The sequence below is a fragment of the Vombatus ursinus genome, unplaced genomic scaffold, assembly GCF_900497805.2.
Source record: "Vombatus ursinus unplaced genomic scaffold, bare-nosed wombat genome assembly UNPS02014833.1, whole genome shotgun sequence".
Classification (NCBI taxonomy): Eukaryota; Metazoa; Chordata; class Mammalia; order Diprotodontia; family Vombatidae; genus Vombatus; species Vombatus ursinus.
In genome coordinates this window covers 9,397,480-9,424,817 of record NW_020954611.1, presented here as the reverse complement: position 1 = coordinate 9,424,817, position 27,338 = coordinate 9,397,480, and the positions used below count along the sequence as shown (strand labels likewise).

General features: G+C 33.9%; 1 protein-coding gene across 4 annotated transcripts in view; it reads right to left on the bottom strand.

The window, feature by feature from the left end:
• Positions 1 to 27,338, bottom strand: part of EXOC6 (exocyst complex component 6) — a 207,342-nt gene that overhangs the window by 131,925 nt on the left and 48,079 nt on the right. For all 4 annotated transcript variants that reach the window (XM_027839891.1, XM_027839886.1, XM_027839889.1 and 1 more), the window contains exons 5-8: positions 26,011 to 26,056; positions 14,710 to 14,914; positions 8,967 to 9,122; positions 3,621 to 3,689 (exon numbers count right to left, since the gene is read on the bottom strand). In XM_027839891.1, coding sequence (XP_027695692.1) covers positions 3,621 to 3,689; positions 8,967 to 9,122; positions 14,710 to 14,914; positions 26,011 to 26,056 — 476 coding nt within the window. The remainder of the gene's footprint in view (positions 1 to 3,620; positions 3,690 to 8,966; positions 9,123 to 14,709; positions 14,915 to 26,010; positions 26,057 to 27,338) is intronic.

Below are 27,338 nucleotides of genomic sequence, written 5' to 3'. Positions count from 1 at the left end.
GGGTAACACAGGTAAATATTAGGATGAGCATCTGAACTCAGAACCCCTGACTATGAATCCACAACCTCACACAGTAAATGCTTAATATTTGTTCAAATGAATTGAAAACATATTGAGGCAAGGGGCCAAGTGGTTTACTTGTGTGTGCCTGCTGCTACGTAAGAGGAAATTGGGTGTGTTTTTTATTCTTTGGAGAAAAAAAACTGAGAAGGAAACCTAAAAATCCTACTCCTGTCAACTAATTAGTAGGAAATTAAACAGTCCACATATCTCATTCATTACAGTGATAGGTATAGCACTATGTAGTGGATGTTTCTACAATGAAGATTCACCCTGATACAGGCCTTTTGAGTACTGATGAGGAAAAAGAGTGAAATACCTGGGAGCTGAAGGATCTCTATGTGAAATTACAGGTCTTAAGGTCTCCTATTTCCTCCTCCTCTTCACCTGAGACGTCCAGTAAGGCTATTTATTCCTTTCAATGACGCTAAACGCAGAGAGAGAAAGCTGCTGCAGGTAATGGCCACTGTTGGCTATTTGTTGCTACATACAGCTTAATCTAGGAGAAGCAAAGGCCAAACTGATTGAGATCCTGGAAAGCTTCAGAGGAAAAGGTGAAGAGGAGACCAAGGTGCCTTGATGTAGGTACTGCCTAGATCAACTAGGAAATGGAAGCCAATACAAGGAATGGACTGTCAGTTGCCATGAAACCTCACTAGCTGGTGAATTCATGCCCCAGGAAATTGATTCGTACCCCTAGCACATTTTCTATCCTCTTTACTGTTTGCAGAGCTAACCTGGCAGCTACCTTCCCTTAACAGTTCCCATGGCCTATGAGCTGGAAAGAGCTTTAGGGAGAAAACTGGGAAAAGCACCCTAAGATAACTTGATAATTTTACTTTGCTATGTTTTAATAAACCATGTGGCCACAATGTGGATTGCCTATGTAATCTCCCAGTCACAAGGTAAGGGAGGAGCCATATAGAGATTTCCATAATTCTCCTAATTCAGTGATATTTTTATTTTATTTTCATACATTTAAATCAACATTCAATCACCTCTGCCACCTCAACTGCCTAGGATCTGTTTACACCTAATATGCCTTCAAATACAGCAGAGACAGAGAATAGTAGGTAAAAAATTTATATATGAGTACCTTCTAGTCAGCAGGTTGGATATTGTTAGCCCTCCCCCTTTCTGCCACCATGTGGGAAATGGTAGCTTGAATGCAGAGCTACTTGGTGGACAAGTTGGATCTTATACTTAGTGCTTAGCACAGTATTTGGCAAATAGTAAGTGCTGACTCCCTTGCTGGCTAATTAATAAATTATTTTGTGAGGTCCTGCTTTTCTGCAGATTTACAGAAAGTAAGATTCAAGGCAGGCATGAGCTGCTAATGTTGCTGCTATAGTACCTCAAGTGATAGAGGTGATATCCCCCAAGTGTACAGGTAAGCAGTACCATTTTCACACATACTGTATTTAAACATCTATCAGTGTCCTCTGAAATTCTAATTAGATAGGGGAATATCAAGTGAAAATATTCAAGTATCTTGTTAAGGGTAATTATGATCCTCATTGCTAGGGCTCTGGGAATGACATAAAAATGTCTATGTCTCTCCAAACAGTTTTTACACTAAAAATATTTGAGGGGGAAAGGAAGAAAGGAGGAAAACATATATGTAAATATAGAACTATTTTCAATTGTTCAATTGAATTCAACAAGCACTCATTAAGTGCTTATTATGTGTCAGGCACTGTGCAGTCACTGGGAAATACAAAGACAAAAATAAGAATTCTTACCCTCAAGAAGAGCATATGTATTTTACATGCACCCAACAGATGTTTATTACCATGCTTACACGTACTTATTTTCATTTATATTGCAGTGAAACCCCACTAATCAGAAAATAAGGAATAAAAGAAAATAAGACTCGTCTGAATTTATCAGAATCTCAAATTGTAGAATATCTTAAGATAAACATATTTTTGTTACTTTCAACTATTCTGTTATAAATAATGAATATCAAATTAATTTTTAAAATCATAACTCAAAATAGGGAAAGACCAAAGATTAGAGAAGGGAAGAATTATTGTAAGGTCAATCTGCTGGAGAAGTCAAGTAGATATGAAATTGAGGGTAATGTTCGTTGGTCTAAGCAAGGACAGTCGACACTAGACTGAAGGAGGAGGGGAGGGTGTCAAGGAAGAGAAAAGGAAAAGGGGAAAATGGCTTAATGGAATGGCCTTAATTTTTTGGTGATGTATGAGGCAAAGAGTCCTCACCCAAGAAGACAGGGGCAAAAGAGTGCTATGGCAGGCTTGAAGAGAAAAGAAAAAGTTGGAATAACTACTGTAGTGAGTGGGAGAGACCTGTATCATGGATACTGTGTGAAAAAATTATTTTTAAATATGGAAGTAATTTGAAAACCAAAGTACTATAAAATTTCAAGTAATTGTTATTTGAGCATAAAAAAGACTAAAAAGTTTTGACACTTTCTTTTGATACAGAATGATTTACTTAAATTATATAAAACCATCTTATTTCCAGATTCAGTTAATAAAGTTTAGTACCTTTTACTCTCATTTCCTTTACTAAAATGATGTAATCAATTAATTTTGCTTGTTAAAGGACAGGATCAGTACATAGATAATCCCCAAATAATCTATACTATATTCTAGCATTAATTTTTACTATTTGAGATGATATCTAACTCCTTAATTAGTTTTTCCCCTAAGTTTGCATTAAAGATATACTTTAGGCATAGAGGTGACCCTAGATTTTGGTATGTCTTAATCTAGAAAGGCTTAAGATATGGGACTAGCAACAGATCACACAAAAAACCAGCCCAAGTTCAGAGAGTTCATTATTGAAAGGTTGGTCACAAGGAAATAAAATTTTTCAGTCATAACCATTTACAAAAATTACCTACCAAGGCAAAAAAGAGACATTATATCAAAAGAAAAAAGTACATACACTGATGTTAAAATCTGTTCCTACTTCTTAACCACAGACCAAATGATGCCAGAAGAAAGCCATACAGAAGTATACTAAATAATAGAAGGATATCATTTTGATCATTTAAAAATGACAGAAAATCCACATCTGAATAACAAAACTATTTCCTGGTTTTATAAAATTATTTTTTCAAGTGCCTACTATAAATATAATAGCACTCTAAATAAATACAAATAAATAATTATATGGAACTGAACTCCAAATAAAAAAAAGAAGTATTACCGAATGCAAGATTCTTAGAGCTGGAAGGGACTTGTTCATCTAGTCCAACCCAAAACTGAACAAGAATCCCTTCTACAACATATCCAATCAATTCCACTCTTGGTAAGATGTTTTCTAAACTATCTATATTTTACTTAAAATAATAACATACATTTTAACAAAATAATAGAAACAACTATTTGTTCTCTATCCCCTTCCAATCTCTTTTCCATCTTTGTACTTATAAGACTATGCTTTGTGATTCAGGAGAGATATTTCAGTGGACCATGATATTATCAGTGTAGGCATTAACTGATTAAAATTCATCTTAATTTACTAATAAAATAAAATAGGGGTCATAAATTTTTAAAGACAAATATATTCATCAGAAAAGTACTTACCAAAACAGAATAAATATGCAAACACCTATAAACAGGTGAAAAATCAACAAGATCCTGCACAGTTAACACCTGAAAAAAGGAAAAACATTTTAAAACACTACAAAATACTATATTAAGGGAGTTGATCAAAAGAATCCCTGATTAGGTTGGTTCATTATTAGGAAAACTGTCAATACAACTGACCATATCAATTACAAAACCAAAAGAAATCATCTGATTATCTCAATAGATGCTGAAAAAGCTTTGGACAAAATACAGCACTCATTCCTATTAAAAACACTAGAAAGCATAGGAATAAAGGGAGCATTCCTTAAAATGATAAACAGTATCTAACTAAAATCATCAGCAAGCATTATGTGTATCAGGGATAAGCTAGAAATCTTCACAATAAGATCAGGGGTGAAGCAAGGAATCCCATTATCACCACTATTATTCAATAAAGCACTAGAAATGTTAGCTATAGCAATAAGAGAAAAAAAGAAATTGAAGGAATTAGAATAGGCAATGAGGAAACAAAACTATCACTCTATGCAGATGATATGATGATATACTTAGAGAACCCTAGAGATCAACTAAAAAATTACTTGAAAAGCTAACAACTTTAGCAAAGTCATGGAATATAAAATAAACCCACGTAAATCATCAACATTTCTATATATTACCAACAAAGCCCAGCAGCAAGAGACAGAAAGAGAAATTCCATTTAAAATAACTGTAAGCAATATAAAATACTTAGGAGTCTACCTGCCAAGACAAACCCAGGAACTATATGAACACAATTACGAAATTACTTTTCACACAAATAAAGTCAGATCTAAACAAGTGGAAAAATATCAATTGCTCATGGGTAGGCTGAGCTAATAATAATAAAAATGACAATTTTGCCTAAACCAATTTACCAATTCAGTGCCATACCAATCAAACTACCAAAAAAAATTTTATAGAGCTAGAAAAAATAATAACAAAATTCATCTGGAAGAACAAAATGTCAAGAACATCAAGGAAATTAATGAAAAAAAAAATACAAAGGAAGGTAGTCTAGCAATACCAGATCTCAAACTATATTATAAAGCAGTAATCATCAAAACTATCTGGTACTGGCTAAGAAATAGAATGGTAGATCAGTGGTATTGATTAGGTACCCAAGACACAGTAGTCAATGACTATAGTAACCTAATCTTTGATAAATCTAAAGACCTCAGCTTTTGGGATAAGAACTCACTATTTGACAAAAACTGCTGGGAAAACTGGAAAACAATAGAACACGAAGTAGGTATAGACCAACATCTCGCACCATACACCAAGATAACATGGGTGCATGACTTAGACATAAAGGGTGACACCATAAGCAAATTAGAAAAGCAAGAAATGGTCTACCTGTCACATCTATGGGGAGGAGAAGAATTCATGACCAAACAAGAGACAGAGAGCATTATAAAATGTAAAATAGATAATTTTGATTATATTAAATTAAAAAACTTTTATACAAATGAAACCACTACAGCCATGGTTAGAAGGAAAGCAGAAAGTTGGGAAAAATCTTTACAGCAAGTATCTCTGATAAAGGTCTCATTTCTCAAATATATAGAGAACTGAGTCAAATTTATAAGAATACGACCCATTCCTCAATTGATAAATGGTGAAAGGATATGAACAGGTAGTTTTCAGATGATGAAATCAAAGCTATCTGTAGGCATATGATGAAGTGCTCTAAATCACTTTTGATTAGATAAATGCAAATTAAAACAACTTTGAGATACAACCTCATACCTATCAGCTTGGCTAATATAAGAAAAAAGGAAAATGATAAATGCTGGAGAAGATGCAGGAAAATGGGGACACTGATGCACTGCTGGTGGAGTTGTGAACTGATCCACCATTCTGGAAAGAAATTTGGAACTGTGCCCAAAGGGGAACCAAATTGTGTATACCCTTTGATTCAGCAATACTACTACTAGGTCTGTATCCCAAAGAGATCATAAATAAGGGAAAAGGACCAATACATGCGAAAACATTCATAGCTGCCCTTTTCATGGTGGTAAAACACTGGAAATTGAGGGAATGCCCATAAATTTGGGAATGACTAGACAAGATGTGGTATATAAATGTAATGGAATGCTACTGTGCAATAAGAAATGATGAACAGGCAGATTTCAGAAAATCCTGGAAAGACCTGTACAAACTGATGCAAAATGAAATAAGCAGAACCAGGAAAACATTGTACACAGTATCAGCAACATTGCATGATGATCAACTATGAATGACTCGGCTCTTCTCAGCAAAACAATGACCCACGACAAGTACAAAGGACTCACTAAGGAAAATGCTATCCATATCCAGATAAAGAACTGATGGATTCTGAATGCAGATCAAAGCATATTTTTCCACTTTATTCTTTCTCATGTTTTTTTTTTTTCAAATCTGTTTCTTCTTCATAACCGTGATCAATATGGAAATTTTTTTTACACGACAGCATATGTATAGACCATGTTGAACTGCCTACCATTTTCAGAAGAGAGGAGGGGAGGGAGAGAAAAAGGGAGAAAATTTGGAACTCAAAATCTTGTAAAAATGAATGCTAAAAATTTTCTCGACATGTAACCGCAGAAAAAAATAAAATACTATTCAACTTTTTTAAAAATGGGGGAAAAAAATCCCTGATCAATTTTATGAGTTTCCCAATCAACCTGATGAAATTACAAGGAATGAGTTTTTCTTTTATACAATAAGCAAATCCCAATAAGATTAATGAAATTTTAAACAGGCATAAGAGAGTCATGACCATCAATATTTAACATCTCATAGGATATACTCCTTTACTAATACATAATGTAAATATCATACCTTGCTTATTTATTCTTTTGTTTAATTCACTGGCTTGATCTTTATATGTTCACTGTCCCTTTTGTTTTGGATTACAAGGATATATTTATATATAAGAATACGTATTTAACCTAGTTCAGCTCCTATACAAACACCATACATAAGAAGGTGCTTATTATTACTTTCAATAATGGTGATACAAAATATATATAGTTGGCCATAGACACAATTCTTTTTTTTTTTTTTTTTGGCTAGGCAATGGGGTTAAGTGACTTGCCCAGGGTCACACAACTAGTAAGTGTCAAATGTCTGAGGCTGGATTTGAACTCAGGTCCTCCTGACTCCAGGGCCAGTGCTCTATCTACTGCACCACCTAGCTGCCCCTCATAGACACAATTCTTGTTCTTAAGAAGCTTATAATCAAATGAGAGACACCAAAAACAAACTGGGGTACTTTAAATGGGAAATATATATATGAGATGTAAATACATGTAAATATATATTTTGTAAATCTATCTGTATTTTTGTTGTTGTTTGGTCGTTTCAGTCATGTCCAACTCTTCATGACCCCATCTGGGGTTTTCTTGGCAAAGATACTGGAGTGGTTTGCCATTTCCTTCTCCAGCTCATTTTACAGATGAGGAAACTGAGGCAAAGAGTGTTAAGTGACTTGTCCAGGGTCACACAGTTAGTAAGTGTCTGAGGCGAGATTTGAACTCAGAAAGATGAGTCTTCCTGACTCCAGGGCCAGGATTCTCTCCACTGTGCTACCTAGTTGCCCAAAAAAGATGATAGAGTACCTTAAAGTTTATAGATGAGAATACATAATGAATTTATTAAATAATGAGGTAATGAAAGAACATGGTAAAATTACTCAATCATTCTGGCTACAATTTATAAGAAGCACCATAGTGTAGGATGGAGTGTTAGGCTTGGAGTCAGAGAGATCTGAGTTTGAATCCCACGACCAATACTCAGTAGCTATGTGACCATGGTTAAGTCATATAACATCTCTGAGTCTCAGTTTCTTCATCTATAAAATTAAGACAATAGTACCTGCAGTATTTACCCCCTTCCCCAAAAGGCTAAAGTACTATACAAATCTTAATTTAAAAAACCTATAGGGCAAACTGCGGATGGGATGTTGAAAGCAAGAGTAAATAGGAATTATTTAAGTTTGGAAACAAGTTAGGCAGAACCTGATCAAGGTCTTTAACAGAAGTATGGAAAAGAAAGGTGCATCCAAAAACCATACATTAGCAATGAGATGCTACTAACACTCAAAGAGCTACAAAACAAGATGAGGAAAATTTCAGAAACATTCAAGAGTTCTCTTCTGCCCTATTGACTTTAATGTGGCAATAGAACCTCTAGGTGCAGAGTTCATTGGAGCTATTGAACTGAAAGAAATATCAGGAGTAGAAAGGCAAATTACTGATGTACTCATATATAAAAAACATTTAATTCATAGTAGTGAGGGGAACGTGAATAGGACCCACTATATTCAAAGTAGGAGTAATTTAAACTGATACTATCAAGTGGTAAGGCATTCAGGATAATATGCAGGACAGTCACTTGCATATGCATATATGTACAACCTCCGCTCTTCCCCTCTCCCATTCCACTCTCCTTTTCTTCCTCTAGACACATCCAACTATAAGGCTGAGGTATCACATTGCCTCATCAGTGGTAAAGAAGACAGTAATCATGTACTTCTATTGTCCCTTTTATTAACCGAAAATATCTGAGTGTCTACATGTCTGGGAATGCTGTGGGAATTCCAAAAAAAAAAAAGTGTAAGACATAATCACCTGCCCTCAGGGAATTTATAATCTAGTTACAAAGACTAAACCAACACACAAGAAATGGTTTTTAAAATAATTAAATATTAAATTATGTGGTGATGACAAAGTATATCATTACGCACATGTATCTATATATAATTATGTATGTAGTACATACACAATACAATATTGTATATATATGATATAGTATATGCATATATTATATATAGGATACAGAGTACATATGCATAATTTTATATATATATAAATTACATGTGTACATATATATGTATGTATATGTATGTATGTTGGGATGCCAAAGAACTTAAAGAAAGGAGAGATCAGAGGAGGCTGAAGAAGTCAGAAAATACCAATTTCATGCAGAAGATAGGACTCGATCAGTGCCTTGAAGGATAGATGAATAGAGAAGAACAGCATGAACAAAGATGTGGATATAAGAATGGGCATGATATAAGCAAATGGAGGAATTGACGTAGAGTGAGGAGAATGATCTGACTGCAGTGGAGAGTAGGTTTTGGCAAATAGTGGGAAATAAAACTGGATATTTAGAGTGAGGCCAAATTATTTACAGCCTTCCAATCAAGAAAAAAATTAAAATTGATGCAGTAGGCAAGAGGAAACCATCATGGATTCCTGAACAGAAGACTGATATCCTGCATATAGCCCATATTCAAAAAGGTACTCAACTGCAGATGAGTGAAAAAGGAAATATATTCACCTCCTCCTCATTCTCATCTTCTTCCTCAAATGCATACGTTGATGTTACTTCATTTCTTTCTTCTGGAATTCTGCCATTAGTTACATACATGTTTCTGCCCATATTTGTATTATTTTGCTTCTGCAGAGCAACATTAAAGATTTTCTGTTGCTGAGCCTATTTCAGAAAAAGAAAAATTCACGTTAAAATGCAGATATTTCAAGTTTCACTAACGGTCCAAATACTTGCAAGTATGTGAGTAAATATTCTACTTAATAATAATGATGACAACTAACATTTACATAGTGCTTACTATATGCCATATACCATGCTAAGCACTTTACAATTATTGTCTCATTTGATTCTCACATCAACCCTGGGAGGTAGGTGCTATTGTTATATTTATTTTACATACAAGGAAACTAAGGCAAACAGAGGTTAAGTGATTTCTTCAGGGTCACACAGCTAGTAAATGTCTAAGTCTGGAGTTGAACTCAGGTCTTCTTGACTCCAGGTCCAGTGCTCTATCCACTGTACCACCTAGCGGTCTCTATTTATACCTTACATAAAGAACTGAGGGCCATGCTATAGTTCAATCCAACCGAGGATGTATTTACAACAGTTCCTCTACTAGCCCCAAAGGAAATATTCTGAGAAAGATAGCTGCTCTCCCTGATGTCAACTTTAAAGATCAGGTATATCTCAACTTCCCTTTGTAGCCACATATGGCTCAGTAAATCATAAACTGATCCAAGTGTTTTTTAATTAATTTATATTTTCTGCTTTTATCAATCCTAAGTTAAAATGTCAGTATAACATAACATAAAGAGTATTAGGTTTGGTCTGAATCCTGGCTTCACCACTAGCTGTGTAACTTTGGGCAAGTTGTTTCATTTGTTTGATCTTCGGTTTCCATATCTTTAAAAAGGGGATAATATTTACACAACCCACCTAACAGGGTTGTTGTAAAGGGCAGATGAGATAATGTATATGAAATGCTTTGTAACTATAAAAAGCACCATATGAAAGGGAGTTATTAATATAATATGTTTAAAGGGCAGCTAGGTGGCGCAGTAGATAGAGCACCAGCCCTAAAGTCAGGAGGACCTGAGTTCAAATCCAGCCTCAGACCAAACACTTGACACTTACTAGCTGTGTGACCCTGGGCAAGTCACTTAACCCCAATTGCCTGAAACAAAAAAAAAAAAAGTTTAATACCCTCTTATGAAATAATACTTCCTTTTATTTGTGTTAAACATTTAAGTTCCAACAAGAACTTCATCTTACCATTTCAGGATTCAGTAAACAAGTTCATGTTTATTTAATCTATACCATTTATGATCTTATAGATTTTGATCATGTCTTCCATCAGTCTCTGCCTTTTCAATCCTAATTTTTCAAGTATGTCCTCTTATTGGCGCACCCACCCCCACATTTCCTAACATTCATTCATTCAATAAATGTTATTGGAGCACACAGTTGCCCCTTTCTAGATCATATGCTAGCATTTGACTGAGGCAAGTCACAACTTCACTACTATAAATTAAATTTCATGTAGAATGTAAATAATATTTGCATTCATTAAGCTGTAAATATCCCTATGCCCAAATCCTTCATTAGCTACAGTAAAAAGTAACTGTACATTTGACCTGCATGAGGTACTTTGGATTTCTTATTTGATCAGAAATAAGAAAAAAATACTGAAAAGCCTGTAATATGAGAAACACAGCAAGGGAAAAGAAGTACTCTCTAATAGGCCCCTGTATAATAGCAACAAGAAAAGGCCCTGAAATTCAACAATAGAACAAGAGATCCTTAGATTAAAAAAAAAATGTGGCTCCTTCGATTCTCATTTTATCAGAGAAAATATCTTCCCATCTAAGTGTCTGAAGTTCTAAACAATAGAAAATGAAGGGGGTAATCTCAAAACAGGTTTTGAGATAAGGTTCAAAATTAGGATTTATAAAAGCACTCAAGTCACTCTATAGCCACAGATAAAAGAACCTCTGAACTCTCATCCCCCCAACCCTTGATCTTACATATTTGTGGTACTGTCTCAATCAGAATCAAAAGTTCTGAGTGTAGATCTCCTGATAGAGCTTCCATTGAATGAATGAGGTCTCTTAAACTTTGGTCTCCTTGGATTTCCTCACTGTGCCTTTTGTTTCTTCTGTAACTACATTCTTAGATCTCAGGTGTCTCAATTCAGAGCCTTCTAACCTACTAGTCTCCAGTCTTGAACCATTTTCATTTCTAGTCTACCCACAAACACCCACACCCCTGTCTTAATGAAAGGAAACACTGCACTGGGCCCAGAATTCAGGAAAGAAAAGCTTCTTAGCTTTTAGAGCTAAGCTACTTAGAGGACAGTAAATTTTTGGGAACTTCTTCTTTTGCCTTAAATTCTTCTTTCCTAGTCTCATCTACTCTACAAACATCAAAGATAATGTGTCAATAAAGTATTTAATTATTCATTTTAGTTATATAAAAATTTTGAAATAATATTTGCCATAATCCACCCAAAGTAAAACTAAGAATTAACTATAACTGAAGAAACATCACACTTAAATTATGGCTATATACTAAGTATACCAATAAATTATTAATTTTTATTTTTTTCTTAAAATAGTGATAACTAGTAAAGAATTTTGAAAATTAACTTCTCTCCCAATAAAGTCATTTAACAAACATATATCCTTAAAAAATTCTAGTAAGAAAAATGCTTTGCAAATGTGCATTTGCAAAATGCTATACAAATGTGAGTAATCATCATTATTATTCACAGAGGAGAAAATAAAGAATGATTTAGAAAACTAATTTATAAACTATACACATTCCTAAAAAGTTAATAGTAAAATTTCTTATATTTACACCTATTTTCCACTGACATACTCTAAAACTGAAATTATAACAAAAAAATACGAAAATAGATTCTTCCTTGCTAAAACTTTCTACCTGAGAATCTAACACCATGATCTGATAAGCAACAGATTTTCCACCAACAGCATGCTTCCTAGTGCTCACCAACAGTTCACTTTTGAGAATCTTAAATTATGGTATGTTAAAAATAAAAAAAATCAAGGTTCCACAGGACAGGATTCCAGGTCTTATTTCCACTTGATCCCACATCTGAACAAATTATTAAGACATAAGAGGCAAAATTTTCTAATTTTAAGGATTTAGTTTACATAACTAATTAAATCCATACCTTTGAAATTTTAACTAATTTTAAAAGAAAGAGCATAGGGATGAAGGGAAAGTCAGCTAAATTTGGAGTCAGAAATACCTGGATTCAAGGCCTATCTCTGATGCATATGTATTGGCTGTGTGCCTCAAGCAACTCTCTTAAGCTATAATTTAAAAATAAATTGACAATCTACATCGATAGAGGGCAGTTTCCTATCAGGGAACTCCCTACATGGATGAAGTCACAGGATGAAATCAGACTAAATAAATAAATGCAAACAAAATATCAATTCTACTACATTGATTTAGACTTATGTTAATTTTCAAATGTCTATCCACGTATTAAATGTGATATGGTACTGACAAGCACCTGAACCAGCCGGTCTTGTTTCATCAAAAGAAACTCAAAGGATCCTCAAAGGTATATGAACAATTCTGTGCTAACCTTTGTCTACGTGAGTTTATTTTAAAGGTACCTATTAATTCCCAATACTTCAATGATATGTACAACAATGAAGTCCTTCAGAAAGCAACACAGAACTGTATATAACATTTTAAGTCTTTTCTTTCTTCTCCTTGCCAAGGACACTCACTAACTCACTTACTCTTACTCACTCCTCAATCCTCTACAACCTAGCTTCCAGTCTCATTATCCAACTAAAACTGCTCTCTCCAAAGTTACCAAAGCATTTTTAATTGCCAAATGTCATTTCTTTTCTTAGCTCTCATTATTCTTGACCTCTCTGCTGCATTTGACACTATGGACCACCTTTGCTTCCTAGATATTCTCCCTCTCTGAGTTTTTATGACACGAGGTCTCTCTCTTAGTCCTCCTACCTGACTACTCCTCAGGCTCCTTAGCTGGCTCATCATTCATATCATGTATCCCAACTACAGGTATTCCCCAAGGTTCTGACTTGCGCCCTCTTATATTCTCTTTCTATACTCTCTTATTTGGTGATCTCATCGCACAGATCTATATATCCAACTTCATTCTCCCCACTTAGGTCCTATTCTAAATCATCAGTTGTCTGATGGATATTCCAAACTGGATATCTTGGAGACATCTCAAATTTAACAAGTCTAAAAAAGAATTCATCATCTTTCCTCCAGCCCTATAAAAACCTATCCCTCTACTAAACTCTATTTTTCTCAAGGGCACTACCATCGCTTCTGTCACTGAGGTTCATAATAACTTTGGCACTATCCTCAACTTCTCACTCTTCCCACCTCACATATCCAATAGGTTGCCAAATTCTACCATTTCTATTTCCACATCTCTTGCATCTAACCCCTTCTTTCTATTCATATAAGCATCACTTTAGTTTGGGCCTTCATCATCTTCTGTCTGGAGTACTACAGTGATTTCCTAATTGGTCTCCCTCCCTCAAATCTCTCCCTACTCTAATTCATTCTCCACACAGGTGTCAAAAAGTTTTTTCTTATATGAAGGTCTGAACATATCACTTCCCAACCCAAACTCCAATGGCTCCTTATTACTTGTAAGATAAAATATCAGCTCTTCCATTTGGCTTTTAATGCCACTCACAACTTAGTCCCAATCTATTTTTCAACTTTCATTACAAATTACTCCCATTCCTGCACTGTACGGTCCAACCAAACTGGATTTCTCTTTGCTCCTCACTCACAGCACTTCATCTCCTCTAAGTATTCTGCATTGGCCATCACCCAAACCTGAAATATACTTTCTCTTTACCTCTGCTTAAAAGACTTCTCACTTCTTTCAAGACAACTCAATCATCACCTTCTGTAAAAAGCCTTTCCTGATTCCACCTACTGCTAGCACCCTCCCTGACTATCTTGTATTTATTCTGCATATACATTTATATGCATATATGTATGTGTATATATACATATATATATACACACACACACACACACACACATATAAAGTATTTGGGTATGTGTGTATATATACATGTATACATACATATATGCATTTAAGTATGTATGTGTATATATATAAAATATTTATGTGCAGATACATATAGATAAATCTATATATACTTTATATATATGTATATACTTCATATGCGTGTGTCTCCCTTGACAGAATGTAACCTCTTTGAGAATAAGAATTGCTTCATTTTTGTTTTTATGCTCTTAGAACTTAGCACAATATTGGCACGTAGTAGGTGTTTAAAAGCTTGTTGATTAAGTACTTGAGGAACAAAAAAAAAGGCTGATAGAGTTGAGGCTACATAAGAAATAAGATAACAACGACAAGGCCAAGATTGAAGAGCAAGAAATAAGTAACTAACTTTATAAAAAGATTTTTGGCTATAACACCATTTTCAGAAGGTGGGGAAAGGTGAGAACATCATAGTAATAACTCTCATAAGAAATAAAGCTTTAGAAAATGAGATAGATTTTTTCTAGAATTTATTTTAACTATGCAAATGTTGACATTCTTTGGTTTCCCATTTTAAACATAAAATATTAAGAAATTTTCCCATTATTAGAGAATACCATTAAAAGCTTCTATGTAGAAAAAAAAAACCTTTAAAATATCTGACTTTAACATGTTTGATGAAAACTATTCCATTATTAATCTCACCTGTTTCATTGCTGTTTCACCTATTTTATTGGAATGTTTTCGAATGCTCTCTAAAAAGTCTTTGAGATCAGACATGGAGATTTCTTTTATTTCCTCCCTGAGTTTTGGAAGATTTTCTATCATTATCTGACAAAACCGGTATTGACTAACGCGAGGAAAATATATGTTTTCTAATTGTTCCATAGTTTTTAGAGCAGAGTAGTACCTACAAAGGAAAAAAGGAAGTTCCATGAAATGTTCTACTTACAAAAGCTTTAAAAACAATTTCAAAAAATACATCAAGTCATAATTTATTTTAAAGATAGTTCTCCCTTCTTTACTGGGAAGGGTCCAATAAAATAAGCATTCTTTTCTATTTGCCACATATTACAGTGTTCTGCACAAAGTCCAGAGATGGCTATTTACAAGGCTATATCATGCATGTAAGTACAACCTCTTTATTAGTTATCTGATTCATTCATTCATAGCATTATTATCATCAATATAATTTACCTTTATGTAGTACAGTGATTTTCAAACTACTTGGTCATTTTAAGTCTTACTTCTCCCTTCTAAATTTTGCATAGCATTTTAAAAAATTAAATTAAAATGAACTTTTTAAAAAAATAATTTCACAATATCGGTACTTAAGTAATTAGGAATAACCCAGGCTGTTGCAAAACCAGATTTGAGAAACACTAATACAGTGTTTTTTTACCTTTCAAATAGCTTTTAAGTAAATTACTGCATTTTAACCCATAGTTTTGCTTCACTTTCAACTTCATAATCAAAAACCATTTTGCCTAAAACAACAAACCTATGAAGTAGGTAGGGCAGACGTTATCTTCTCAATTTTACAGATGAAGAAAGTGAAGCATAGAAAGTTACCTAATTTAGTCAAATTATACAATTAGGTAGTGGCAGGGCTGGGACAAGAATCAAAGTTCTATCAGACCATAACGTATCAAAGGATCATGAGACTGAAGGGCGGAATAGACTTTGCAAGTCATCTAGTCTAACTCCCTCATTTTACTGATTAGGAAACTAAGGCTCAGAAAAATTTAGTGACTTGCCCAAAATCACATTGGTAATAAACTGCTTTTCCTAAGGTGATGAATTTACCATGAAAATGAAAATAACACAATTAGTCCTAGATCTGTGAATATCTGGTTTAAAGTAAAATGAGTAGAGTAGATAGGAAGCAAGCTAATTCCCTTAAACAAATTGACTAAAAGTCAATTTCCCTAAAACCAGTTTCCCTAAAACCAATTCACCTACTGGTCAATTTGTCTAAAACTTTTTGCCTACATTTAATATTTTCAGTAAGAAGAAACTAGCCTGCTGGGAAATGGATACATTATTTAACAAATTTTTAGTTTTTACAATCTCTTAAGCATTTTCTTTTGGGTGTTTTTTCCCCCTACTTTTCCCAGTTAATGACCAATTTGTATAATTTAAATCATTATTCTAAGAATCTTATTTTAGTGCCCTTCACTAAAACAGAATACAGATTTTTTGCAGCATAATGTGCTCCATCACCTGTCAGGAGTTGGGTAGCAGAATTCAACACTGGTCATCTGGAATCATTAATGGTCACTGCATTAGTAAGAATTCTTTCAGAACTGTTTGTCTTCACTGTTACTATATAATTGTTCTTTAGGATCTACTCACTTCACTCTGCATAAATTCATACATGTCATCCTAGATTTCTCTAAAACTATCCCTTTCATCTTTTCTTATATCACAACAGTAATCCATTATATTCATATGCCATAATTAGTTCAGCTATTTCCCAACTGATGAGCACCCTCTTGGCCACTACAAAAAAAGAGCTGTTATAAAAATTTTTGCATATAGGAGCTTTTCATCTTTCTTTGATCTTCTTGGGATACAGGCATAATAATGGCATTGCTAGGTCAAAAGTTACACAGAATTTGGTCATTTTAGGGAATATTTATAAACTGCTTTCCAACTGCTATACCAATTCACAGTTCTACCAATAGTAAATTAATGTACCTGTTTTCCCACAGCTCTCCCAACATTTATAATTTTTCTTTGTTATCAATTTTACCAATCTGATGGATGACAGGTAGAACCTCAGACTTGCTTTAATTAACATTACTCTATCAGTGATTTGGAACAGTTTTCCAAATCAATGATTTAATTTCTTCCTTTGAGAACTGTTTGTTCATATCCTTTGACTATTTAGTAACTGGGGATGGCTCTTATCTAATATATCTGAATCAATTCCATATATGTTGTATAATTAAAACCTTTATAAGAAAAATTTGCTGCAAAGATTGTTTTTTTCTTAGTTAATTGCTTCTCTTCCAATTTAACTGCATTGGTTTTGTTTGTGTTCAAACTTTTTCATTTTGTGTAATCCACATGTTAATTTTACCACCTGTGATCATCTCTAACATAAACTTTTTTCCTACCTATAGTTATGTTCTTCCTTGCTCCTCTAATTTGTTTATAATTCAAAACATTTAAACACCTTTCTATTCTCACTCAGTAATTATTCCCACTCAGGAATTACTACCCAAGATCTATCATATCTAACTCTTATAAAATTCTATTCAGATCCTTAACCTCTTTTTTTTTTTAATTAGATGTGTTTAGGTCTGAAAGTGATACACTGAAGTCCCCAACTATTTGTAGTTTTATGATCTATTTCTCCCTGTAAATAATTTACTTTTTCTTTTAAGTGTTGTTTGTTGTTTTTCAGTCATATCTGACTTTTCATGACCCCATTTGGGGTTTTCTTGGCAAAGATACTGGAGTGGTTTGCTATTTTCTTCTCCAGCTCATTTTACAAATGAGGAAACTGAGGCAAACAGGGTTAAGTGACTTGCCCAGGGTCACACAACTAATAAATGTCTGAGGCTACATTTGAACACAAGAAGATGAGTGTTCCTGACTTTAGACCTGGTACTCTATCCACTGTACCACCTACCTGCCTATTTCCTTTTATGCTATTCCATTAAGCAATATATGTTTAAGTATTGATATTAATCCATTAACTGTGGTACCTTTCAGCATAATGTAATTTTCCTAGTTTTATCTTTTAATTAAGTCTATTTTTGTTGTGGTCTTCTCTGAGATGTTGCTTGTGACCCCTGGGTTTATTTGGTTTTTTTTTCAGCTGAAGCATAATAAATCTACCCCAGTCCATTATTTTAATGCTCTATCAATCTTTATGTTTCAAGTGTGTTTCTTAGAAATAACAAATTGGATTCTACTTTCTAATTCATTCTTCTATCCTCTTCCATTTTATGGGTGAAGTTATCCCATTTACATTCATAATTAAAATAATTAATTATATATTTCTCTCCATTCTATTCAATTATACTTTTTGCTTCCTACCCTCCTCTTTACAAAGAAAAGGGGGATGATGAGAAAGATGTGTGCTTAGCACAAGTGCTCTATGCTTGATGCACTCTGCTTCAGCTCCCTCCCCCCCATTTTTTCTTCCCCCTTTCTCTCACCCAGACTCCATTCTCAGGTTCCTATTCTTTCTTTTTAAAGTCGCTCTTTGTAATCCACTCTCTAGTTTAGAGTTTATTTTGCTTATGGCTAAATCATCCCTCTATTCTCCTCTCTCTATTTAATTCTGTTTCTCTATTTAGGTAAACATATCTCTACACCAAACTCTTAACATGTGCACATGTTCTACCTTCCTATGACCAGTTCACATAAAAGTGAGATTCAAGGAATTCAAACTCCCCCTACTCCTTTCTTCTTCTTTGTACAGTCTTGTACACACACACACACACAAACACACACACACAACCACCCTTGTTTATGTGAGACTGTAGTTCCTCCACTCACCTTCCCTCTTTCTTCCTTAATGTATTGTTTTTTCCATTTCCTTTCTTCTTTTAAGATAATTGGAACATAACAAAACATTCCTGGGTGCTCTGTCTTATTTAACCCTCTTTTGTAATTCCTAATGACATTAAGGGACACTTTTATCATATGTTCCTAATAATATCAGAATGTAAATAATGCAACCTCTCATTTCTCAATCCTATTTATCTTTTAGGCTTCTCTTAACTCCTATGTTTGTATTTCAAACTTTCTACTCAGATCTGTTTTTTTCATAAGGAATGTTTGAAAGTTTTCTATTTCATTAAAAATCTATTTTCCCCCTGTAGCATAATAATACACAATTTACTGACTAAGTTATTCTTGGTTGTAAGTCCATATTCTTTGCTTTATGAAATATTGTATTATAAGTCTCTGCTCCTCTGTGATGCTGACTATGGATCCTTTTAATTCTTTCTGATTCCTTGCAATTTTTTTTTCTTTAACTAGAAGTTCTGGGTCTTTTACTAAATGTTCCTGAGAGTTTTCATTTTGTAGTTTTTTTAGGAGGAAACCAATAGATTCTTTCCATTTCTATTTTTCTCTGATTTTAAAAGATCTGAGCAGTTTTCTTTTAAGATTTCCTGAAATATGATGGGATGAAATCATTCTAGGAGAGGATTCTGGGAAGATGGCAGGGTAGGTCAGAAAACTTTTCAGCTCTCCAAATTTCCTCCACAAAAAAAAAGACAGAACATTGCCTTAGAGCAACAGAAATAAACACAGGGCAAAGCAGTGGTCCTCCTAAGACAATCTGAGAAGACCCCAGGAAAGACCCAACCTCCAGGGGCAGAGGTTTGGCCTGAGTGAAGTACAAATACCTCCAGGCTGACGCTGCAGAATCAACAATCAACAAGCCCTGGGGGCAGCTGGGTTGAGAGGCAGCCTTGGCCTTAGAAACTTTCATCTCACAAACAGTGTAGGGGTCTGATTGCTGAGTAGGAAACAATTGAAGGACCTTCCACAGTACAGGGATGGCAGTAGAGGGATGTCAAGCACAGCAGTGCTGACCAGATGGGTCCTGGGCTGTGGCTGTGGAGAGAAGGAGCTGGCACACACCTGGTAAGTGCAGTAGCAAGAGGCAGGGATCCCGTTGGCTGCAGGCACTTGTAGGACAGCAGAGTTTCAATTAGGGGCAGAGAGGACAGCTGTAGTTTGCAGCCACTGGAGGGACCCCAGGAAGCAAGATCATTTGCAAGAAGAGAAAGTGGCCTAGCTGACCAAATTTAAAACTGTATTATAAAGCAGCAATCATCAAAACTATTTGGCACTGGCTAAGAAATAGAGGAGTAGATCAGTGGAATAGGTTAGATGCACAAGACACAGTAGTCAACAACTATAGTAATCAACTGTTTGATAAACCCAAAGACTCCAGCCTCTGGGATAAGAACTCACTATTTGACGAAAACTGCAGGGAAAACTAGAAAACAGTATGGCAGAAAATAGACATAGACCAACATCTTATACCATATACCAAGATAAGGTCAAAATGGGTACACAATTTAAACATAGAGGGTGATACCACAAGCAAATTAGGAGAGCAAGGAATAGTTTACCTGTCAGATCTATGGAGAAGGGAAGAATTTAAGATCAAACAAGAGAGAGAGAACATTATGAAATACAAAATGGATAATTTTTATTACATTAAATTAAAAAGGTTTTGCACAAACAAAGCCAATGCAACCAAGATTAGAAGGGAAGCTGGGAAACAATTTTTACAGTCAGTGTCTCTGATAAAGGTCTCATTTCTAAAATATATAGAGAACTGAGTCAAATTTATCAGAATACAAGTCATTCCCCAATTGATAAATGTCAAATTGAAAAACGGTCAAAGGATATGATCAGGCAATTTTCAGATAAAGAAATTAAAGCTATCTATAGTCATATAAAAAATGGTCTAAATCACTATTGATTAAAGAAATGCAAATTAAAACAACTCTGAGGTATCACATCACACATATCAGATTGGCTAATATGACAAAAATGGAAAATGATAAATGTTGGAGGAGATGTGGGAAAATTAGAACACTAATGCACTGCTGGTGGAATTGTGAATTGATCCAACCATTCTAGAAAGCAATTTGTAACTATGCCCAAAGGGCTATAAAACTGTACATACCCTTCGATCCAGCAATACCAGTACTAGGTTCATATCCTAAAAGGACTCACACATACAAAAATATTTAGAGCAGCTCTTTTTGTGGTGGCAAAGAATTGGAAATTGAGGGGATGCCCATCAACTGCGGAATGGCTGAACAAGTTGTGGTATATGAATGTAATGGAATATTACTATTCCATAAGAAATGATGAGCAGCTTCTCAGCAATACAAGTATCTAAGACAACTCCAAAAGACTAATAATGGCAAATGCTATCCACATCCAGAAAAAGAACTATGGAGTCTGAATGCAGACTGAAGCATACTATTTGCTCTCTTTTTTTGTTTGTTTCTTCTTTCTCATGGTTCCGCCTATTGTTTCTAATTCTTCTTTACAACATGACTAATGTGAAAATATGTTTAATATGAATGTATATGTAGAACCTATATCAGACTGCACACTGTCTTGGGGAGGGGGAAGGAGATGGAGGAGGAGAAAATTTGGAACTCAAAATCTTATAAAAGTGAATGTTGAAAACTATCTTTCCATGTAAATAGAATTTATTTATAGTATTTCCAATAAAATACTATTAAATTGGGAGAGATCATTTGTAGGACAGTGTGCCTGGGAGCCCTAGCTGCAGCTTAGGAGTAGAGAAGAGAGCCCAAGATTGGGCCCCAAGACAGACTTCAGAAGATAACAGTAAGAAGGACCTGAGGCTTGGGGCATCATTCCCCATACCTCAGGACTACAACTTGATTATACTAATAGCTGCTAAAACCAAACCAAACCAAAACAATGAGGAAAGAAAGAAAGAAAGAAAGAAAGAAAGAAAGAAAGAAAGAAAGAAAGAAAGAAAGAAAGAAAGAAAGAAAGAAAGAAAGAAAGAAAGAAAGAAAGATGAGTAAGCAAAGGAGAAAAAACCCAACCAGAGATAGTTACTATGGGGATAGAGAAGATCTAGGTTCATATTCAGAGGAAGATAATGCAGCTAAAAAAGCCACTCCTTTTTTCAATAAAAAACGTCAAATGGTTCCAAACACAAAAAGAATTCTTGGAAGAACTTAAAAAGGACTTTAAAAATCAAATAAGAGAGATAGAGGAAAAAAATTTTTTCAAATAAGAGTAATCCAAGAAAATCAAGAAAATTATGAAAAGAAAGTCAACCAACTAGAAGTAGAGAATTAAAAACTTAAGGAAGAAAACAATTCCTTGAAAACTAGAATTGGGCAAGGGAAAGCTAATGATGTTCTAAGACACTAAGAAATCATAAAACAAAATCAAAAGAATGAAAAAATAGAAGAGAAAGTGAAACATCTCATCAGAAAAATAACTTATCTGGAGAACAGAGTGAGGAGAAATAATATAAGAATAGTTGCACTACCTTAAAAATTACGATTATTAAAAAGAATCTTGATACAATATTACAAGAAATTATCAAGGAAAATTGTCCTCAAATTCTAGAACAAGAAGGCACAGTAGAAATAGAAAAAAATCTACTGATCACCACCTGAAAGAGATCCCAGGAAGAAAACTTATAGGAGTATTATAGCCAAGTTTCAAAGCTCCCAGGTTAAGGAGAAAATATTGGAAGCAACAAGAAAAAAAAATTTAAATATCATGTGATTACACTAAGGATTACACAAGACCTAGCGGTCATTATGTTGAAGGACTGTAAGTCTTGGAATACTATATTCCATATAGTAAAATAGCTGGGATTATGATCAAGGGTAATGTATCCAGCAAAGTATAATCTTGAATGGAAAAAAAAATTGACATTTAACGAACTCAAAAGACTTTCAAGGTTTTTGTGACAAAAACCCCAGAACTTAAGGGAAAATTCAACATATAACATCCAAAAGAAATATAAGGTAAACATTAAAGACCAATTATAAGGAACTCAATTGTTTATTTCGTACATGTGAAAATATTAGCAGTACTCTTTATGACTGTCACCATTATTTGGTAGTTTGAAAAAAAGGTGTGGGCTAAGCTGAGTATAATGGGGTGATTCTAAAAAAGGAAAACTGTGTAGAGAAAAAAAAAAGGAGGAATTATCTCATACAAATGAGGCACAAAAGGAAAAACTGATATAGAAACTGGTAAGGGAGGAGGGCAGGTAGTGCTGGAACCTTACTCTCATCGATTCCCGATGCTAAAGAAGGCTAAAGTAGGAACAACATTCTAAATTCAGAAAAAAATAACACAGTAAGGGGATAGGGTGGGGGAAAGAGGATAAAGGAGGGACTCTTACAGGAGTGGGTAGGTTAAGGAATAGGAGGGCAATATAGAAATATAGAAATAAAGCACAGGAGTGAAGAGGGATAGGGTAAATAGGGTAAGAAGGATAGTAAGGAAAAATAGGAAGTAGGAAAATACACCACAAGTAATTATAGCTTAGAATGTGAATGGGACGAATTTCCCCATAAAACTGAAATGGATAACAGATTAAAAATTTGAATTCAATAACTTAGCTATTCTCAGCAATACAATGATCCAAATCAGTTCTTGTAGGACTTCTGATGAAAGGTGTTGTCCATCTCCAGAGAAAAAACTGGTATAGCCTGAATGCAGATCAAAGATACTTTTTCTTTATTTTTCTTTGGGGTTTTTTTCTGTGTTTTCTTTCACAGTATAACTTACATGGAAATGTGTTTTGCATGACTACACACGTATAACCTATATCAAATTACTTGCCTTCTCAATTGGGGGAGGGGGGAGTGGTAGGGGAGGGGGGAGTGGTAGGGGAGGAAGAGGGAGAATTTGGAATTCAAACTTGAAAAAAAATGTTAAAACTGTTTTTATATGTACTTGGGGAAAGATATTAAACAAAAAAAATTTGAATTCAACAATATGTTGCTTTCAGGAAACATTATAAACATGAGATATACATAAAGATAAAACAAAGGGTAGGAGTATGTAAAAAAAGCAGGGATATTAATAATGATCTCAGACAAAGTTAAAGTTAAAATAGATTGAATCAAAAGTGAAAAATAGAGAAACTACACTATGTGTCAGCAATATTATTCAATATTGTTTTACACCATTTAAAATACCTAGGTAGTATAAAAGACCTGAGTGTATACAGACACAGGAACTGTATAAACATAAACATAAAACATTTTTTATACAAATAAACTCATATCTAAATAGCTGAAGCAATATTTATTGTTCATGGGTAGGCAAAGCCAATATAATTTTTAAAATGACAATTTTACCTGATCTATTTATTCAGTGTCATCCCAATTAAATTACTAAAAAATTATTTTACTGAGTTAGAAAAAATAATAATAAAGTTCATTTGGAAGAACAAAAGGTCAGGAACTTCAAAGAAATGGGTGGGAAAAGATGTAAAAGCAGTAGATTCAGCAGTATCAGACCTTAAACTATATTATAAGGTGAGAGCATTAATGAAGTATAAAAAGGATAATTTCAATTACTTTAAATTAAAATTTTCTTGTATAAATAAATGTAGTCAAGAATAGAAGGAATGCAAAAAGTCGGGAGAAAAAAACTTTCACAATCTCTTGGAGAGGATGTGATTGGGCTGTGGTGTAGGAAATGATGAGTTGGTTGCTTTAGAAAAAAGTGAAAAGACTTGGATTTATGAAGGAAGATGCTATCCACCTTCAGAAAAACAGATAACAGGAGGAAATAAGCATAGTACAGTCTTACATTTATGTGTATGAGTGTATATGTGTATATATGTCTATATTTATAGACATCTATTATGTATATACATCCACGCTTAATTGTAGCTTTCTTAAGGGTGGTGGGAGAAGGGAGGGGAAAAAAATAAAATAAAAAGTACACGGCAGAGAACAAAAGAAAACCAACAAAGAAGCAAAGAAAAGCTAGGCAGCTTTAAAAAGAATGTCTAGTTTACATAGGTTTTCTTAAAATGGAAATAAATTTTTTATATTGAATCCTCTCTTATGATCTGCTGCATCAATGGCAATGTTTTTTTTTTCTTCTCTCATTTTGTATTTAAGTTTAAAATAAAAAAATTACTAAAAAAAAAAAAGAAAGAAAGAAAGAAAGAAATCATCCAATACGATGCATAAGATCTTTTTTTGGTTGGCTTTCAGGTAATACAAATGATTCTTAAATTATGTCTTCTACCTGTTTTCCAGGTCAGTAGTTTTACAGCTGACAGTTTATATTTTCTTCTACTTTTTCAGGCTTTTGACTTTGTTTTAATATTTCTGTTGTCTTAGGAAATCATTAGCTTCTAATTAGTTTATTCTAATTTTCAGGAAATTTGCTGCTTATTTTGTACTTCTTGTGCCAAGCTGCTAATTCCCTTTCCAATTCTTCCATAACACTAATTTCTTTTCTAATGTTTCTCTCTAACACTTTCATATCATTTATAAAAACATTTTTAAAAAATTATTGCAGCATCTCTTCCAGGAATTCTAGTTAAACTTGTGCCCGAATTTTTTTTTCCTTTTGAGGCTTTGCCTACAGATATTTTGGAGTCATTCTCTTCTTGATTCGTGTCTTGAGAATCCTTAATAGTTTTTCTTTGGTGTGCTTCTTTTTTTGTTTGCTTATTCTTCCAGTCTACTTTCAAACTTTATATTAGGGCCAGGTTCAGCACACTTCTGTTGGGAATTTGTGAGCTAATCCTGCTGTTGCTTTCTGAGTATTAGGCATTGTGTTATTCCAAGATCTCAGGGATGCTCAGGCTGGGGATCTGCAGGTTTTTAGTGCTCTGTAGGTAGTCTGATCCAGGGCAAATCTGACCACCACCTTTCTCATCTAAGCTCTACAAGTTTCTGACCATTAGATGCCTTGGCTAAAAAATTCATCACCTAGCGGCCATCCTTCTGGTGACAAATCTCTCCAAACTTACAAGAATTTACACTCTCTTGCTTGCTCCATATTCAAATTTTATAGTTTACTAAGACCTATGTGAGCTTGTGTTTTGCTGGCATAACCTTCAAGTACTATGGTCACCTCCACATCACAATAAGGACTAAAGTTACAACACAGTTTAGTGAAAGACATTATTAACTGGCCTAATCTGTATCATTTTTCATTCTTGTTCAGTTGTACATGCATTAATTTAATGAATAGTATTAGGTCTCAGATTATAAACTCACAAAAGTAAGGAGTTAGATCTATGTAAATTGATTTCTACTGTGCCTCAGCACAGGTCAAAATACAACAAGGTTGCCGGGGTTTTTTTTTTGGAATGATGATTAGCACACATAAATAAAAGAAATAATGATAAAAAGCAGAAAGAGAATTCCATACATTATGCACTAATGTTATTTTTCTTCAATCCTTTAGTTGCAAAAAAAACTAAACCAAGTTAGTATATTAATTTAAAAATAATTATAAAGCTCCACTCACCTTTTTGCATTCATCTGTTCTTTTAGTTTACTGTACATCTCCAAGACTGTATTAAAATAAAATTAAATTACCGTAACACATTTTGGTTTAAAAATAATACTTTATAAGATTAAAACTACAATATTAAGACAGGGTCCAAAAAGAACACCTAAAATACTAACTAATTTCCTGTCTTATTTCAACTATTGTTTAATCTTACCCTTTTTAAAGTAAAATTTTAAGATTCTATATAAACAAAATTGGTGTTTGAATTTCAATATACCTATATTTCACAATAGAGACCGAAATAATTTCTAAGTTCTAACAACTATAACCAAAGCATAATAACCTTCTTAAACTAAGAAAAAAATTCTTTACAATAAAAGTGTAAACATAACCCTTATTCATTAATTCACTATTAATTTTAATATTATTTTGTACATAATATAATTATATGATGCGGTAATATATTTATTATAATTGATCACCGATATTACTTATTGATGTTATTATTATTCATTGATTATAATATCATATTATTATATCCCTACTATGGATCAACACACAAATATAATCACATAAACTAACAAGTTTTTAAAAATCAAATCATAAAGTTCTACTAAGTATAATGAAAGTTTTATTCCAAAATCCATAAAAAATAGGAAAATTTATGACATTTACAGCAGAATACATGAATTATGCTAAAAGGCTAATTTAAAAGGGAAGAAGTTTGTCCTTTTCCATCCTTAAAGACATAGGGTTGATAATTATCTGCTATAATTTTCACAGGGTTCAGTAAAAGGACGTCATAACTTTTCATCCAAATGCCATATTAGAATTCCAAGATATCCCAAGTAACTGATTAAGTGATTACCAAGCAGCAGGAACTCTTATGGACCAAGTAAATAGCGTCTGCAAAACCAACAGGTTTGCTAGTCCTATGTCTAGGAGAAATCTTGCTTCGTGGCTTCAATACTAAAAAGTGATATAGGAATCACATTGAGTAAAGCTGATTCCCTCTTTATGGCTACAGCTTAGTGGCTATGGTAGGCTACAGGGGCACCCTGCTCATTAAGACTCAAAAAGTTGTTCCTTAGCCTGAGAGTGGTAATAGCAGTATTAGCAGTTTTGTTTTCCTTCTCCGACCTCTCCCACCTGTAGGCCACTTTAGGACTAGAATAAGTCTAAAAAACAATTTCTTCATTATCCAACTTCTCAGGCTTATGCCTAGAGGCAGCAAGATTGCACAGTGGATAAGGAGCTAGAACTGTAGTCATGAAGACGTGAGTTCAAATTCAGTCTCAGACAGAAAGCTATGTGACTTTGGGCAAATCATTTAACCTTTGTCA